This window comes from Amphiprion ocellaris, chromosome 19 (assembly GCF_022539595.1).
Source record: "Amphiprion ocellaris isolate individual 3 ecotype Okinawa chromosome 19, ASM2253959v1, whole genome shotgun sequence".
Lineage (NCBI taxonomy): Eukaryota > Metazoa > Chordata > Actinopteri > Pomacentridae > Amphiprion > Amphiprion ocellaris.
In genome coordinates, this window is record NC_072784.1 from 29402704 (window position 1) to 29420527 (window position 17824).

Genomic DNA, 17824 nt, shown 5'->3' on the forward strand with positions numbered 1-17824 from the left:
CAGCATAATAAGTCTTTCCAAAGAAATGTAGTCAGTTCACGTGGTAGGCTTGGGTGCATTTTTTTTAGGTATAACCTCAAAAAAGTAGGTGCAGAAAAAGATATAATCAGAAATTTTGACATTGCCATTTGTTCATGCATGTCAAAGAGACTGTACAGTTCCAAAAGATGTATAAAAGGTTTAATTTTACACATGACTCTTGTAAAATACAGAGAGTTCTACAATTTAGTTTAATTTTTATAGGATTCATTTTACAAATAAAACATGCACGTATTTTGAAGTCACATCCCATTTTACCGCGTCAGATTTCAGGATAGAAATAAGAAGTTTCTCCAAAGTGAAAAATAAAACACTGAAGTCTGTACACAACCTTTTAAACAGCCCGTGTCCATGGAGAGCACTGTAACCTACCTGTCAGGCCCAGTAACCAATGATAAAGGCGGTTACAGAGAGGCAAATCAGGAGGTTGACGTTTACAAGGAGTCTCAGTCGAGGTTTCTCCTCCAGTGAGCAGACGGTCGGTTCAGGAGCAGGAGCAGGAGGAGGATCGTCGTCGCTTTGCCTCCGTCTCTCCATCCCACACAGCCAGTAGAGGGCAGACATCAGCCTGGACTGACTCCGGATGCTGGACACTGATGATGCAGAGTCTGGAGAGAACAGTTTGAACAGTTGAGCAGAGATCCTGATGGATGTGGAGAAGAGTCATGAAAAGAAATGACCCACCTCTCCTGTGGTGACGTGCTTTTCCATTGCTGCCCTCCTGCTCTGTTTTTTCCATCTCATCCGTCTGATTATTAACCACCTCTAAGTCTGTCATGCTCTGCTCCACCGTGAACACCTGCTGGTTGGGCTTCACCGGGTCAAACCTGGTGAACCACGTCAGACGACTGATCTGTGGAAAAAAACATGAAAAAGGTAACTCTCAAAGACATATCTGCCAAAACTATTCCTGCCGTGACTAAGGGGTCAATCACAGTACAAGAAAAAAAGCAGAAGTATTTTCATTCAGACCTCAAATTTGGCCACAGTGGTAAAGCAGTGTGCTAGCTTCCCTTAAAGGTACCCTGAGGTGTTATTGACACCTAGTGGTGCTGCAGAGCAAATCCATGTGTTGTTTATATCCTGTGTAGTTGCATTAATCGTCCACGGCTCAGTAAAGGACAAGAAAAAGACTCACCAACTCAAAAGCAATGCAAATTTCAAAACATTTTCTAAAATTTTAAAAGGAAAAAAAGTATTTTAGCCATCCGAGTATGTACACTATCTGGGCCTGGGATCTTTCTGCATGTTCTCCCTGTGCATGCGTGGGTTCTCCGGCTTCCTCCTACAGTCCAAAAACATGCTGAGGTTAACTGGTGACTCTAAATTGTCTGTAGGTGTGAATGTGAATGTGATTGTCTCTGTATGTAGCTCTGTGATAGACTGTTACCTGTCCAGGTGTCCCCTGCCTTCACCCTCAGTCAGCTGGGATAGACTCCAGCCCTCCATGACCCTAACGAGGATTAAGTGGTGTATAGATAATGAATGGATGGAGGTATGTACACTATGTGGTTTCGTGATGGTAAAGAAAAAAAGAAGAAAAGATTGCAAAAGGAAATTCAAATTTCTACAATTCTACAATTTCATTTAGCAGACACTTTTATCCAAAGCCACGTACATCTGGGGAGCAAGGATCTAGTCAGGACAAAACAACCTAGGTAAGAGCCATAAAACTAAAAAATTCAAAATCCATTCATCCATAACCTATACACTGCTTTATCCTCACTAGGGCAGCGGGGGGCTGGAGTCTATCCCAGCTGACTTAGGGTGAAGGCAGGCGACACACAGACAGTAACAGTGAAAATGAAGTAAAACAACAGAGACTGAGCCTATAGCATCATAACCGAGCTGAGTGTGGCTTCACCTGCTCTGGTTTGGGCTCCTCTGTGGCCAGACTGACTACAACCACCACAACCAGGGTGATGAAGGACAGCATCGTGGAGAAGTAAAGGTAATGGACGTATTTCAGCACATCAGGTCTGTCGTCCTCTTCGAAGCAGAGCGGAGCGGGGTAGATGAAGTCCAGCAACATGCGAATACAGCCGATCACCAGGCCGATAGCCAGGCCCCAGAATGCACCCTGCAGGAAGGATAGCGTCCAGCATCAGGAAGAGCAGAACATAAAGCAGCTCATCTGAGGACACACCAGCTCACCTTCTCATTAGTCCTCCTCCAGAGGCAGCCCATGAGGAAGATGATGGAGACGGGAGGCTGCAGGTAGGTGCTGATGGACTGGATGTAGATGAAGAGCTGGCCGCCCTGACTGGCCTGGACCACAGGAATCCACAGCACAGACACCACCACCAGCACGAGCACAAACACCCTGCAGCCACGCAATAAACATAAAATAATGCAGTTCAGTTCTGCAGAGACAAGCTGTGTGTAAAATGTAATGCCTGTAGATGGAGAGTGTCTGGAGAAGTCATTACTGAGGAACATGTGGAAAGAGGACTTATGGTTTGGGTTCTGATGACAGAGAATCACAATAATTTAACGTGCAGTTTGGTAGATGATTTCATCCAAAGTGAATTATAATGCAATACATGGTTACTTTATAAATGCAGATGACCCAAGTGGGAATAAATTACTCGCCAGTGTTTAAATTTTTAACCTTTAACTTCAGACCTGTGGAAAAAGTTGACAACGGTGCAGCTTTTCACCAGCATTCCTCCAAAAATTTCCTTCATTTCTGTTGTATACCACCGCCTGGCCAAAAAAAGTCACCACTTAACTATTTAACTATACAAGTAGGTAAGATCCTTCCATTGGATAATTACTGCAGTGATGAATACGTTTCAGCTGCAACAACTTATTTAACTCTAGCTGATGCAGTGAGGAGCTTCTCATTTCTTAAACATGTTGGAAGACATTTCCTGTGGTCATGGAAAAGATGTTAATCTCTCAGAAGAGTCGAATTATTGGCCTGCATCAAGCAAAGAAAACAACTAAGGAGATTTATGAAACTACTAAAATCAGGTTAAGAACCTTCCAACGCATTATTAAAACCTGAAGGATAGTGGAGAACCATCATCTGTGGTCAGAACAAACTCTTAGATGATGGTAGGAAATCAACAGTAGAACTCAGGACTATGTTTAATAGTGAAAGTAAGAACATTTCCACATCACAGTGTGAAGGAACTCAAAGGATTGGGACTAAACAGCTGCTACTCTAAGAAAACCACTGATCAGTGAGGATGATCAGACAAAAAGACTTCAGTTTGCTATAGAGCATAAAGATTGGACTCTGGAGCAATGGAAGAAGGTCATGTGGTCTGATGAGTCCAGATTTACCCTGTTCCAGAGTGATGGGGGCATCAGGGTAAGAAGAGAGGCAGATGAAGTGATGCCCTCATCATGGCTAGTTCCTACCAGCCTGTGGGGGTTAGAGTTATGATCTGGGGTTGGTCAGGTTCAGCAACATTATGTTCCCAAAGAATGAGGTCAGCTGATACCTGAAGATACTGAATGATCAGGTCTTTCCATCAGTGGAGTTTTTCTTCCCTGATGTTCATGGACATGTTCCAAGATGATGATACCAGGATTCATGGGGTCACATAGAGAATGAGTGGATCAGGGAGCATGAGATGGATTGTCCTGACATGGTCACATACCTGCCCACAATCATGAGCTCCCATTCAGAAGCTCGAGACCTGAAGCTCTTCCACAGGTCCATGGTGAAGATGGTGCTGGCGCTGTTGAAGATGGAGGTCAGAGAGGACATGAGGGCAGCGATCATCACAGCCATCATCAGACCTCGCAGTCCTGGAGGACAGAAACATAAAACAGAATAAGTACTGTATGTGGAGATAAATAAAAAGGCAGGACAGGAGGTGTAACAGCAGTAAAAGTCTCTCACCTGCAGGCAGCAGCTCCATGACCAGTTTGGCGTAAGCGATGTCTGAACATCCCACCGAGTTTCCACAAATCTCTTCGCAAAGCTGAGGGTCTGCACACGCCACTTCATCTGCACACACATCATACAGTTAAACACATCAGATATGCATATGTCCTCCAGTTTAATCATAACCATGTGCTGCTTTCTATATATTACAACTCACCAGTAGCCCTGCACATCAGACTGTAATGTACTGCAAAGATCTGTGTATTAACAAGAACTCTGTCCAGGAGATATTATAAAATCTGCTTTATTTTGAAAATGCTGTCATTCTTTTCCATTAAAATAAAGGTTACAATCTAAAGAAACATGTTTAGAACACTTTTAAACACAATATGGTGTTTTAGAGACCCCAGTTTGATTAAAATCTAGTCTGTTTTCACCTTGTTAACATCAATATGGCATTTCTTTACATGCTAGAAGACACATTATGAGCCAAAAAAGCAATCAGTGCCACACCTGAGCATTTCCTCCCTTAAATTGCAGTGTACTGATGACTCAAAAGCACAAAATTTAGATTAGAGGCGCATTTGGATATTTGTATTTTGTATTTAGCAAGAAATCTATCCATGAGGTCCCATAAAATCAGCTATATTTTGAAAATGCAGTCGCTCTTTTTCATTAAAATAAAGGCTAAAATCTAAAAAAACATGTTTAGAACAGTTTTAAACCAAATATGATGTTTTAAAGACCTTTGTTTGATGAAAATCTAGTCTTTTTTAATCTTTTAACATCCATATGGTGGTTTTTTTTTATTTGCAAGAAGACTCACTATGAGCAAAACAAGCAATGAGTCAGTATATATTCCAGGTTTATCATGTGATTACTCTAATATTAGCATTTGCAATTGTATAGCGTAGAATAGTTTTGTAGTGTCTGAGCAGTCGTAGGGGAGCTGGTGTGCTTGAGCTGCAGCGAGAGTGTAGGGGTGGAAACGAGAGCGGGAGGGATTTTATAGATCTGTTGCTACATCTAATCCATTTTAAGGTAGGAAGTGAATGTTTTCATTTTTAAAAAATGTTAAATATGTAACTTGGATATACAAAGGAGTTGTTCTTAGGAGCTGCAATGTAAATACTGAAGATAAACTAGTAATTTCAGTATTTTTACGAGGTGAACATTAACATGCAGTAATAACTGTACGTGAAGCATGATTTTCCAGCTGCAGCCATGTTTTTAAAAAGCGTAAATGTGACTCTGTACCTGTGTAGAGGATCCTGCTGATCATACCGGGAAGCATGATGGCAAAGAAAGGCAGAATCTTGATGTATGCCGCCAGCAGGGATCCACCTTTGGCATGCGTCAGGTTCTTGGCAGCGAGCGAACGCTGCACAATCACCTGCAGAGGATCCCAAGCAAAGGTGACTCTGAGTTAACTAACAGTTAATGAGTAATTCAGACATTCAGCAGAACATAACAGCGAGTTAATAGAGGTCTGTTTAGTGGTAATCAGAGTGGAAAGACTAACGCAGCTCACTGTTATCACTCAGGGATCTGTAAGGTATCAGGGCTGAAGGTTTTATCTGCTCTAATTAGATGCAACTGCTGAACTGATAAGCCTGTAAACGCTTGTTAAATCTTCCTGTCACAAGTTACATTGCAGAGAATGAAATTTTTTAAACTCTCGCAAGAGCAAAACATGCCAAGAACTCTCAAACTCTCACGATGGGGATTTTTTTTTTAACTCTAGAGAAAAAGCTCTAAATTATACTTTCATCTTTTATAGATGAAAAACCTCCTGACGGTTTGCAAGACAAATAAACATAAATTAATATTTTATGTCCTTTAGGAGGGACTGCACAGTGGTTAGCACTTCGCTTTGCAGCTAGAAGATCCCTGGTTCTCGTCTCGGCCTGGGATCTTTCTGTATGGAGTTCTCCTTGGCATGTGTGGGTTTTCTCCAGGTTCTCTGGCTTCCTCCCACAGTCTAAAACATGCTGAGCTAAACTGGTAACTCTAAATTGTCCATAGGTGTAAATGTGAGTATTTGTCTCTCTGTGTAGCGCTGTGATAGACTGGAGACCTGTCCAGGTGTCTCCTGTCTTCACTTTAAGTCAGATGGGATAGACTCCAACCCCCCACGACCCTAATGAGGATTAAGCGGTGTATAGATAATGGATGGATAGACGTCCATTTCGGTAACTCAAGGGTCCTGAGCTCTCACTGTAGAAACTCAGCTTGTTGATGCATCATTTCATTCAAAAGGAATGGACATTAGACCAGTGGAAATCTGTACTTTGGTCTGATGAGTCCAAATTTGAGATCTTTGGTTCCACCAGCTGTGTCTTTGTGTGATGCAGAAAAGGTGTCTATTCCTTGTGTTTCTGGGCCCAAACAAATCTCTCCTGCTTGTTGCTTTTCCTTAGTAGTGCTTTCTTCGCAGCTATTTGACCACAAAAGCCTGATAAGCACAGTCTCCTCTGAACACATTTGGTTTAAAATCTGTGAAGGTCTTTTCTACATAACTTGATTTTCTTAACTTTTCTCTTACTCCTGCTTTTTATTGTTTACTGGAAACGTGTTAAACCAGTTGCTGCAGTACCTGATCGGAGCACCAGTACCACATGGAGGGGACGGACATGCCGATGATGACTCCAGGCCACGGCAGGTCAGAGGTCACCGGGTCTCTGAAGATGTGGAAAGCATCGTCTCGAGGGATGCCGCAGGTGGAGTTGGGCACACGGATCGAGGGGATGGCGTCGGCGTAGTCCTCCATCAGAGCGCTCCAGCCTCCGACCTCCGCAAAGCCTCAATGTGGAGACAACAGGGTCACATAAACAGGAATATAAAGAGCTGCAGAAGGGAGGGTGTCATGTTTGATCACATCTGACTTACTGAAACCCATCAGGGTCAGAGCTCCGGCCAGCATGATGGCAGTTTGGGCTGCATCTGTGTAGATTACTGCAGCAAGACCACCTGCAGGACACGACATGCATGATGCACCATGGACAGGATAACAGAATATGTCTAAAAATGTTTTGAAATAGCAAGAGAAGGAGAAAAGATCACCTGCTACAGTGTAGATAGCCGTGACCGACAGCAGCAGCACTATAGCGAGGTAGATGTTCCACTGTAAGGCGAGCTGAATGAACAGAGCTCCAGCATACATGTCCACCTGGATACAAACAAGCACAACATGTGTAGTTTACAGTACTAAATCTTCTTGAACATGTGCACACATACAGCATCTCACAAAAGTGTCAAGCATGTGTGGACCAGGTGAGGAGCACAAAGACCACAGTCAAGCATGGTGGTGGGAGTATCATGGTCTGGGGCTGCATGAGTGCTGCCAGCACTGGGGAGCTACAGTTCATTGAGGGAACCATGAATGCCAACATGCACTGTGACGTACTGAAGCAGAGCATGATCCTCTCCCTTCAGAAACAGGACAGTATTCCAGCATGTTAATGACCCCAAACACACCTCCAACACAACCACTGCCCTGCTAAAGAAGCTGAGGGTAAAGGTGATGGAGTGACCAAGCATGTCTCCAGACCTAAACCCTGTTGAACATCTGTGGGCATCCTCAGATGGAAGGTGGAGGTGAGCAAGGTCTCCAACATCCACCTGCTCTGTGATGTCACCATGTAGGAGTGAAAGATGGTTCCAGTGGGAACCTCTGAAGCTCTGGTGAACTCCATGAATAAGAGGGTTCAGACAGTGCTGGAAAATAATGGTGGCCACACAAAATATTGACACTGTGGGCCCAATTTGGACATTTTCACTTAGGGGTGTACTCACTTTTGTTGCCAGTGGTTTAGGCATTAACGGCTGTGTTGAGTTACAGTAAATTTACGGTTATACAAGCTGTACACCGACTACTTTACATTATATCAAAGTGTCATTTCTTCAGTGTTGTCCCATGAAAAGATATCATTAAATATTTGCAGAAATGTAAATGTACTCACTTTTGTGAGATACTGTACATGCAGGGTCTTTTAGAACACACTGGATTACTGTTTTTCTTACCGATATTTTAGTAAAGATGTAAATAAATAAGGACAGGACGGCTATAAATAACTGAGTTCTTCTTCCACCGAAGCGTCTCTGCAAATACTCCGGCATGGTTGTCACCTGCAGAGGAAGGAGATCAGAGATGATTAGAGGGAATTAAATAAACAAAATCAGCCTCATTTGTATCTGTGTGGCACTTTTTTTTATAATTGAAAACTCACCCCAGAGGAGATATAAATGGGCAGGAAGAGCCATCCCAGCAGGAGCACCATCAGCATGCCCTGTTCACGAACAAACGCCAACATTTCTCATCATGTCAAACTTATTATTGCAGGAAAGTGTTTTTATTCCATCTCTTACATTCCATTCGTACGCGATGGCCCCGATTCCTGCTGCGGCTCCCGACCCTGCCAGGCCGATGAAATGTCCGCTGCCAATGTTACTGGCAAACAGCGAAGCCCCCACCTAAATATAGAGGCAGAAGCAGAGCCATGAAACATACTGAAGTCCATCAGTGTGGATGTGCTTTTTTCACAGAAGTTTTCACTCACTGGCCACCAGGTCATGCTTTTTCCAGCCAAGAAGTATCCGTCCACGGTGCTGCGTTTGGTCCTCAACATAGACTGATGGAAAAATTAGAAATATTAGAGAATATGGAACAAAGTGCAGAAAAAAAGAGTATGCAGATCAGCCTCAGCACAAAAAACTATGTCTGGAAAGGTCTGTTGCTTCTTTTGCTTTATTTTTCTTGCTTGTAGCACCAAAAAATCTACATTAATCACTCAAATTCACCCTTTTAAACGTGACTTTAAAGGGCATTCGATGAATGTGGATGGATGAATGTTGTGTACTTTTAAAAACCCTGTGGAACATCTATTTTTCTACACGAAAATATATTGATATGGTTCTACTTAGGTGCAATCTGTGCAATATAGATAATAACCTGTCCAACATTAATACTCTCTCAGTGTTTCTATTCACGAAAGAATCTCTGTGCATTATTGTTTTTTTTTTGTTTTTTTTTTTTTAACAAATTTCCCCACTGTGGGACTTATAAAGACTTATCTTATCTTTCATCACAAATCTTGCTGCTTTCTCACAATTTGCTGATCGAAAAATCCAACTAACTAACTTTAACCCTACTAACCTTAACCCTAAAAAGTTAACCATAAAGATGAAAACGTGGAATGTATTTCTGATAAAGAGAGAATGACAGGCATTGATTCTTCTTTTGCTGTAGGACAAAAATGATGTTTGCTGATTTCACAGCTCTGTACAGTTTGTCCTATATTTTTAAGCAACTTCTCCTCAGTTAAAAGCATCATAACTGCAGTGTTTTTAGTTTATCGGACAGCACTTTACTTACCCAGAATCCAACAGCCAGCACCAGCAGGAAGTAGATAACCAACACCACAATGTCCACCGTCACCAGGGTGGTTCTGCCCTCCGACGGGGACGTTGGAGTCGGGGGCATGACGGTCCCCTGGGGGCCCGCTGCAAAGTCAAAGGTCATCTGGATCCACATTTAAGAGATTTGTGTTTGCAGTTAATTAATGAGTAGCCTGCATTTAAGTTTTAAATAGTTGTCTGTACTCGACAGCGAGGAAAAGTTATGAAATCTGCACTACCGTTCAAAAGTTTGGGGTCAACCAGACAATTCCATGCTTTCCATGAAAACTCCCACTTTTATTCATGTGCTAACATAACTGCACAAGGGTTTTCTAATCATCAATGAGCCTTTCAACACCATTAGCTAACACAATGTAGCATTAGAACACAGGAGTGATGGTTGCTGGAAATGTTCCTCTGTACCTCTATGGAGATATTCCATTAAAAATCAGCTGTTTCCAGCTAGAATAGTCATTTACCACATTAACAATGTCTACACTGGATTTATCATTCATTTAATGTCATCTTCATTGAAAAAAATGCTTTTCTTTCAAAAATAAGGACATTTCTAAGTGACCCTAAACTTTTGAACAGTAATGTATATATATTTACCTCCTCGTGGTGCAACTTCTTTCAGGTATTTGATAACTGAATAATGACACTGATGGAAAATCCAAGTGTAAGGACATTTTTCTGATGTTAATAAAAAACTGAGTGCAATACTTTTCTACTAACAACCCTGATGTTTTCAGGCACATTGCACTGTTTTGCACTTTAGCACTTCTCTGTGCTATAAAAATAAAACCTTTACTTGCATCTGAAGTTACAACACAAGTCAGATATCAGAAACAGCAACAGCTCAGTTTATTTTTTACTCTCTTTGTGCTGTTATCTTGAGAGATAAAATAAACTCACCTTTTAGTAAATTCTCACACTCTGTATCCGATCAGCTGGACTTCTTCAAGCTGACTTTTGTGTCCCAAACAATACAGCATGTCACAATTTACCCACGAATCTCGTGTTTGCCCCGAAGCTCCCTTCAAAAGATCAAACTCCACTTTGGCCTTGTGTACGACAAGGTTTGGTTAAAATGTAAGAGGTTTATTGCTCCTCACTGTGAGGTGTTTAAAGAGCACACCTCCGCCGTCGGTGAAAGAGCTAAATGATTATTGAATGAGTTTTAATTACAAACAGGACATGGGTGCTGATAAGATTATAAAATTGTGCATGCGTGAGACAAGGAGTTACGAGCTTATCGCACAAGGACAAATGTTCATCTGAGATTTTGCTGCTGCAGATAAACTGGTTACTGTAATAGCAGGAGTGTCAGTTGTAAAGGTGTATAAGGTTATTCACTCAATAAACACAGCAGATATGGACCATTCCAGAATTGGAAGACATGTGGGCTTCAATATGTCTGAAAAATAAACCTTCTATTTCACAGTTTTCTGCTCCATATTCATCAATAATAGGTACTGATTGGCTCAGCTTCCACATCAATGGTAGCATTTTTATTCCATGTTTTCTGTGTTGTTTGCTAACCCTACTCTAATCACAGTAACAGGGTTGCTAATCCATGCTAATGTGATCTTTTTCTCAGCAGTAGAAGCTAGATATTTAGCTGCTGTTACTGCTGACCAAGAGGACAAACTGACTGATGGAAAACAGTCCAAAGAATTAGTCTGATCCTGATAATATGAGGTAGAGTGAGACATTCAATCAAAGCTGACAATGGGATGAAAAGATGAAAAATAGAAGAGAGGACATAGCTTTGCTCTACCCATTCTTTAGGAAAACTGGTTGATGGAGTGAACGACAAAAAGAAGACAGAAAATGACAAAAACAGGACACAAAACGACAGAAACGAAACAGACCACAACAAAAACGACACAAAATGACAGATTAAACAGAAAACGACAAAAACAAGGTGGAAAAGACAAAAATGTCATTTAAAATATTATGTTGATAAAAAAAAGTCCCACAATTACAAGAGGCATCAATGAAAACTAGAGGAACATGAGAAAAACGTCTTTTTAGGGGGTACTCCACTTATTTGGTATTTTTAGAAATATCTTCAAACATCCTTTTCTCCTAGTTTTTTTTATATTTGGTTTCAGGACAAGTACATTAACACAACTGCATGTTTTAGTAATTTGTACATGGATTATTACTCTGCCAAGGAATGCAGCGCAGTTATGTGACTATCGGTGTTAGTTTGTCTGTCTGTCTGTCTGTTAGCAGCATTACTCAAAAATGGGTTAACGGCTTTTGGTTGAAATTTTCAGGGAAGGTCAGAAATGATACAAGGACCAAGTGATTAGATTTTGCCAGCGATGCAGCTTATAGTCTGGATCCATGGATTTGTTAAAGATTTCTGTATCATTGCCAGATAGCGGCACGGCGTCACTGTAACCATGACAACAAGTGATCACTACATCAGCTGCCTGCTGATGATCACATGATTGTGATCCTACTACAAATCAACCGCTGCAGACTTATCAGGACTTATCATACAAGGAATAATTGATTAAATTGTGGGGGTGTTTCTGAGTCCCAACTGTTCCCACAGCCTGCTACATATTTAGATCACATGATTCAGTATCCATACATAACGTACACATGCATAACACACGTCTGTGCTACATTGGAAATGATGTAACGACTGAGCAGCCTTGGCGGAGAACTGCGCTCTTGTTTAAAATTTGGGATCGTTGGATGGAAAACATCCTCCAATTCTGGAATGACCCAAAAGCAGACACAAGTGTTTGTTGTGATTCCCTTTGTACTGTCAGTAAAACAGTATTATTTCTGCTTAAGACCACACGTTCATCTTAAAAACAGACATTCAGGCGGAAGTGGATCTCATACAACTCTTTATATTTGTCAGAATTAGGTTACAAAACAAAATACAGACTTAAACACTTTATAGGCCTTAAACGGACAGCAACGCTTCTGAGGTTTACATTCAGTAATTCAAGCAGAAAACAAAGCTTTTACTCACTGCACATGTGATTCTTAGAATAATTTGCCTTGTAATTTAAAAAATATCACTTGAAGCTTTAGTTTTTTACAAAGCACTGGCATGTCTGGGAAGCTGGTTTGCTTTATTATCATACTGGCTGTTTGAAATTTATGCAAAATGCTGCATCTGCTACGCTAAACTTAGTAACACTGCTGCCCTGTCAGTGATATAACTCTATGTTTAGTCCACATTCAAGAAGAGAAAACATTCGGGAAATACATTAAAGTAACAAAGTGCTTCATATTTATATATATTTTCTTTATATTTTCTCCCATTCTGCACAGTCCACACACTATAAATCTCATTTCCACTTTCATGGGTATAATATGTAACAAGACGGCTAAACATTCACATATTGCACAGTGCCCGCTGTAAGATCCACATAATCCCACTTATTAGTGTCTTAATGACTGGACCCAAGTTAAAAATGACCCTTGGAACAGTTAAATCTCTGTTAGGTTTATAAAAAAAAAAGCACTAGCTCCCACTGACACAGTCTCCTATATACAAACTGGTAGGATTAGAAGTTAAGTACCATACAAGAGGAAATAAATAAACCAATTAATAACACGGCTACAAATGACATGGTGACACATAGATACAACGTAGTAAATAAAACAGTCATCAGGATGGCTGATAATAAAGACATTCTGTGTGGTGGGTGCCTTACAAAACATGTAAACTAATCAGAAAACTGCTTCTGTGGCTTCTTCAGAGCCACTGAGTGAACGTATTTAAGGATAAAATGTATAAATCTACGTCTTAATGGTGGATATGTCACAAAGGTTTCACTGGATTATTGTCATTTTGCACTATGCAGGCATTCACCAACTGGGCTTAGAGAAATAAAACTTAAACTACGGGATGTTACTGAATAACTATCAAACAGCAAAGATAACTTGACCGGTCTTAACCATTTTAGTCGTCAATACAGGAAGACATACATAGTACAGCACTGGTATAAAGCTAAGTTACCCATCTTTGATGCAAAAATGTTTATTTTTCATTGCAAAGTTCACCCTTCTCCCTTCATTTTAGCAAAACACATGAACGCATCGCCTTCTTTTTTGCTCAGTATTGCATGTTGAGTGGTGTATGTGTGTGTGTTTGTGCATGTCAGTGCATTAATATAGCGTATAGGCGTATAGTATGAGTGTTTATTGTGTATATGCTGTGTGAACTGCTGTCTCCAGATGTGCATGTGTGTTACCAGGCCAGTGGGGAGGCCATTCGTGGACTTCTGGGACTCTTCGGGTTTTCTGCGATTTGCTGATCACTGAGAGCCCTCTGTGGTAAAGAAACGGAAAGAATTGTGTTAACTTTTTGACTATCATAGTTTGTGAATTACACAGTTTTGTTGCATCTGTGCAATGTAGATTGATAGTATGATGCTGCCACCACCATGCTTCACACCATGATGCCGCCATCACCATATTTTACATCATGATGCTGCCACCACCGTGCTTCACATTGTGATGTTGCCACCACCATGCTTCACATTGTGATGCCGCCACCACCATGCTTCACATTGTGATGTTGCCACCATTATCCTTCACATAATGATGCTGCCACCACCATGCTTCACACCATGATGCTGCCACCACCATATTTTACATCATGACGCTGCCACCACCGTGCTTTACATTGTGATGCCGCCACCACCATGCTTCACATTGTGATGTTGCCACCATTATCCTTCACATAATGATGCTGCCACCACCATGCTTCACACCATGATGCCGCCATCACCATATTTTACATCATGATGCTGCCACCACCGTGCTTCACATTGTGATGTTGCCACCATTATCCTTCACATAATGATGCTGCCACCACCATGCTTCACACCATGATGCTGCCACCACCGTGCTTTACATCGTGATGCTGCCACCACCACGTTTCATGTTAGGGTTGGTGTATTTGTGATGATGTGCAGTAGTGAGTGTCGACCAAATATAGCATGTAGTTTATCTTAGTCTGATGACCAAAAAGTTTCATTATAAGTTTGGTGTTCCTTCCATTTAATAAAATATTTTAATAAATTAATGACAATTATAACTGAATTCAGAGGAACAATGAATGCACTGTGAATTTTAGCTCATTTAATTCTGCAAAACAATCAACATATACCTGTAAAAATGGCATGTAAATTGTACAAATCCTAATATTATTATTATATTAAAGAATTTATTGTTTTTAATTTTACACTCTTTATTAATATTTGGCTTCCTCAGAAATAAAATTACCCAGAAATAAAGGTCTGGCTGGCTGTAACACATTTCTAAATAATACTAAGTGTTAACATACTGATCCTGCTAGTGCACATTATATAGCTCATTATTAGGTCTGTGTCCTTGCAGACTGCTCTCTTTCTACCTCTTTGATGCCGGCTGTGCTCATTACTAAACACACTGCACATGAAAACAAAACAGCGGCAGAGCAGGAAATGTAGAAGTAATGAGGCGAGTATCAGTGTTTAACACTGCAACTGTTTATCTGCAACCATTTAGGTTAAGCAAAAAACTGTTTATGTGTTTGAATGCTTCTTTCTTACCTCAAACTTGCCAATGAACTCAGAAAAGATCCCAAAGAAGGCCTCGGTGTTGGTGCTTTTGCCGTCTTCTCCGAAGTAAGAGGCCGTTTTGCTGAATTCTTCCATGGATCTCTGCTGGAGAGACTCCAAAGACTGCATTGCTGGGTGACTGTTTTCCAGGAAGTTCTGCACAATTTAAAGTCAAGGGACAAAGAATTTTCAACGAAATGTGCAGTATCTCATTTCTCTGTGCCTCTCTTTATTTTTAAATTTTTTTTAAGGATACACTCATGACGACAGCAAAGCGGTCCTCAGCAGTCGCAGGCATCTTCTGACAGGCCGAGCGAATGTCCTGGATGGTCGTGTGAAGGTCATTCAGGTCTGATGTGATGTTCCTCTGATTCACTAAAAACAGTTAATTGTGAAATGTGAAAGCAGCAACTAGAAAAAGTGTATTTGAAAAGATATTCAAGACTTGGTGCACATGTCAAATGTATCTACCAACCTTTTGCTGCAAGAGGAACCATTGTGAGATCTTTAGAAAAGTCCAACACATCAGGAAAGTGTTGACACAACGACTTGACCAGGATGTGCAGAAATGTGGATTTCCCGTCCACCGTTTTAGTTGTGCTCAGCTGCACAGGACAAGATTAAGTTATTTCATGGAAAAGCATTAAGAAACAAAACAAAAAATGCCTTTAAACACACAAAAATGTGATCATGTGTTAAAGATCTTCATACTTCTGTCAGGAAGTTGATCTTGAAGCCAGTAGTCTTGTTGGTTTTAGGCTGGCTGTTGTTTAAATAGTTCCCCATCGCCAACACAAACTACAGAAAGACAGAAAGCAGCAAGTAGAACTGTAAAACTGTCAACATCTAAACAGTAATTTATCTTTAAACGTGAGTAAAATTTTTGACTTTTAATTATAGGTATGAAATTTTTTTTGTTGTTTTATTTTCCTAGAATCAAGTAAAAAAAAACCTTAGGAAAAAAATGTGCTTTTGCTGTTATTAGGATCCCATAGAGACTGCATATCATAAGAAATGATAGATTTTATAGAATTTCTAGATTTTTAAACTATACAGAATGACATTTTTAAATTTGAAATCATTTCTCTGAACAGTAGTCTACCTCCAGTATCTTGGCCAGCTTCTTGCTGGTCTTCAGCTCCATGGAGGCCTTATAAATACAGTCATACGCTCCTCTCAGCTCCTCTGTCTTCTCCTGAAGCGAACATTTGAAGAGGAGGCTCTGCAGTCGGGTCTGGTACTCCGGAACCGACAACATCTGAAAGAAGCACAACATGCAAAAACTTCAAGATGAATTTGACCCACACTATTCTTGTTTTTTTCCCAAAATATTTATATCTCCATAGAGGTACAGAGGAACATTTCCAGCAACCATCACTCCTGTGTTCTAATGCTACACTGTGTTAGCTAATGGTGTTGAAAGTTTAATTGATTAGAAAACCCTTGTGCAGTTATGTTAGCACATGGATAAAAGGCTGAGTTTCCGTGGAAAACACGAAATTGTCTAAATGACCCCAAACTTTTGAACAGTAGTCTATATTTTATGCTTATAGGCAAGTAAGAGATGGTTGAGCAGAAATTCTTCTAAAGAACTGATGATTTGAGATGGAATTCTCCTTTAGTGATCATCTGATACTGTGAGAGTCATAATACATGTGCAAACCAACACAAAACCGACCCCCCAGGACTGTACCTGCAACACAAACTGGTCTGGCTCGCTGAGTTTGCTGGGGTCCTGCCGGTACTCTTCATATTTTTTGACCTCCTCTGCGTCGGGGGCGTACAGCAGCAGCTGCTTGATGTGATCCGGCTCTAGCCGATCCGTGGACATGTTCATCAGCACCTGCCTCAGCTCCCCAGGAGACAGCTTCAGGTGGGCTATCAGGATGGCTGCAGGTTGGGAAAACAGATAATGAGCAGGAAAATGCCTCATTCTGAATCCTAAATGAGCCTATAAATCAAGGCTGTAAGATAAAAAGAGTCTGCGAGCATTATCAGCACCACTTTCAGCTCATTATTTTAAAAACAGTAAATGAGGATATACTGTATATGGTAACACACAACAGAATAATAAACAGCCTTACTTACAGGCATTGTAAGCCTTCTTATGGGACAGAATTTCAATAACATCTTTCTTCTTGAAGGTTTCTAGATGGGGGGTTAGCTCTGGAGCAGGCACTAAAAACAGGGTCAATGTCAGTAAAAGTGCAAATTTTCTTGAGTTTTATGTTAGAAGGTTGGACAAACAAAGACACATAAATGTTCAGTTGAAATGTTTTATATTTTACATCGATTTATTAAGTTCAAATTACAACATACAACAGCAGATCAAGTGAAGATCCTACAATTATTGTCCAATATGTGAGAAATACACTGCATTAGAGGGTTGAAACAGACTCAGTGACTAAATGATCACACTTCATAGATACTACATACCATTTACTGCATAAATAGGGCCTACTATACAGTCACTTGTACATACTGGAGCCCTTCTGGGTCCCAAAGTGCAGCTCCAGATCCAGATACTTCACCATGTCGTGCAGTTTGTCGTAGTCAGAGTTTGCTCCCAACTAGCAAAGACAAGCAAAAATGCAAAATCATTATCTGAATTCTACGTTTTCTAATTTTTCATAGTAAATTTCAAGTGTTTTACACTTTAGGAGACCTTAGCTTCCCATGTCCAAACCCAACACAACTCATGCAGAGTTAAAAACTGGAATGAAGCCACAGAGCGAGACCTGGTAGATTGCCAGATGTTGACCACAACTGGAGGGCTTGTATGTCTCAGCATCTGCACCTGCTATGTGAAATCAGATTCAAACCTAAGACCATCCCTCAGGTAGGTGTTGGCAGCCTTCTGAGTGTTTATTAAAAGTGTGTTTAGTAATGAGACATTGCTTAAAACTCGTGTAGAAGTGACTATTATGTGCAAAAAATATGGTGGAGAAAATATTATATGTAT

General features: G+C 40.7%; 2 protein-coding genes across 7 annotated transcripts in view; both read right to left on the reverse strand.

Moving 5' to 3' along the window:
- Positions 1 to 158: 158 nt before the first annotated feature.
- Positions 159 to 10370, reverse strand: slc5a11 (solute carrier family 5 member 11). The gene is made up of 16 exons (XM_023283600.3): positions 10193 to 10370; positions 9255 to 9401; positions 8440 to 8511; positions 8249 to 8353; positions 8110 to 8169; positions 7904 to 8008; positions 6944 to 7049; positions 6770 to 6850; positions 6477 to 6682; positions 5138 to 5273; positions 3896 to 4003; positions 3651 to 3801; positions 2194 to 2362; positions 1904 to 2119; positions 724 to 892; positions 159 to 647 (listed from the first exon to the last, which is right to left on the reverse strand). The coding sequence occupies exons 2-16, from the start codon at positions 9399 to 9401 to the stop codon at positions 415 to 417; spliced, it is 2064 nt and encodes a 687-aa protein (XP_023139368.1). The 5' UTR covers positions 10193 to 10370; the 3' UTR covers positions 159 to 414.
- A 1763-nt stretch (positions 10371 to 12133) lies between these two features.
- grid2ipa (glutamate receptor, ionotropic, delta 2 (Grid2) interacting protein, a) overlaps positions 12134 to 17824 on the reverse strand; it is a 38748-nt gene continuing 33057 nt past the window's right edge. For all 6 annotated transcript variants that reach the window (XM_055005508.1, XM_055005507.1, XM_023283596.3 and 3 more), the window contains 9 exons: positions 17345 to 17432; positions 16951 to 17040; positions 16556 to 16752; positions 15965 to 16120; positions 15574 to 15660; positions 15338 to 15467; positions 15119 to 15237; positions 14854 to 15018; positions 12134 to 13586 (listed from right to left, as the gene is read on the reverse strand). In XM_055005508.1, coding sequence (XP_054861483.1) covers positions 13506 to 13586; positions 14854 to 15018; positions 15119 to 15237; positions 15338 to 15467; positions 15574 to 15660; positions 15965 to 16120; positions 16556 to 16752; positions 16951 to 17040; positions 17345 to 17432 — 1113 coding nt within the window. In that variant the 3' untranslated portion in view covers positions 12134 to 13505. The remainder of the gene's footprint in view (positions 13587 to 14853; positions 15019 to 15118; positions 15238 to 15337; positions 15468 to 15573; positions 15661 to 15964; positions 16121 to 16555; positions 16753 to 16950; positions 17041 to 17344; positions 17433 to 17824) is intronic.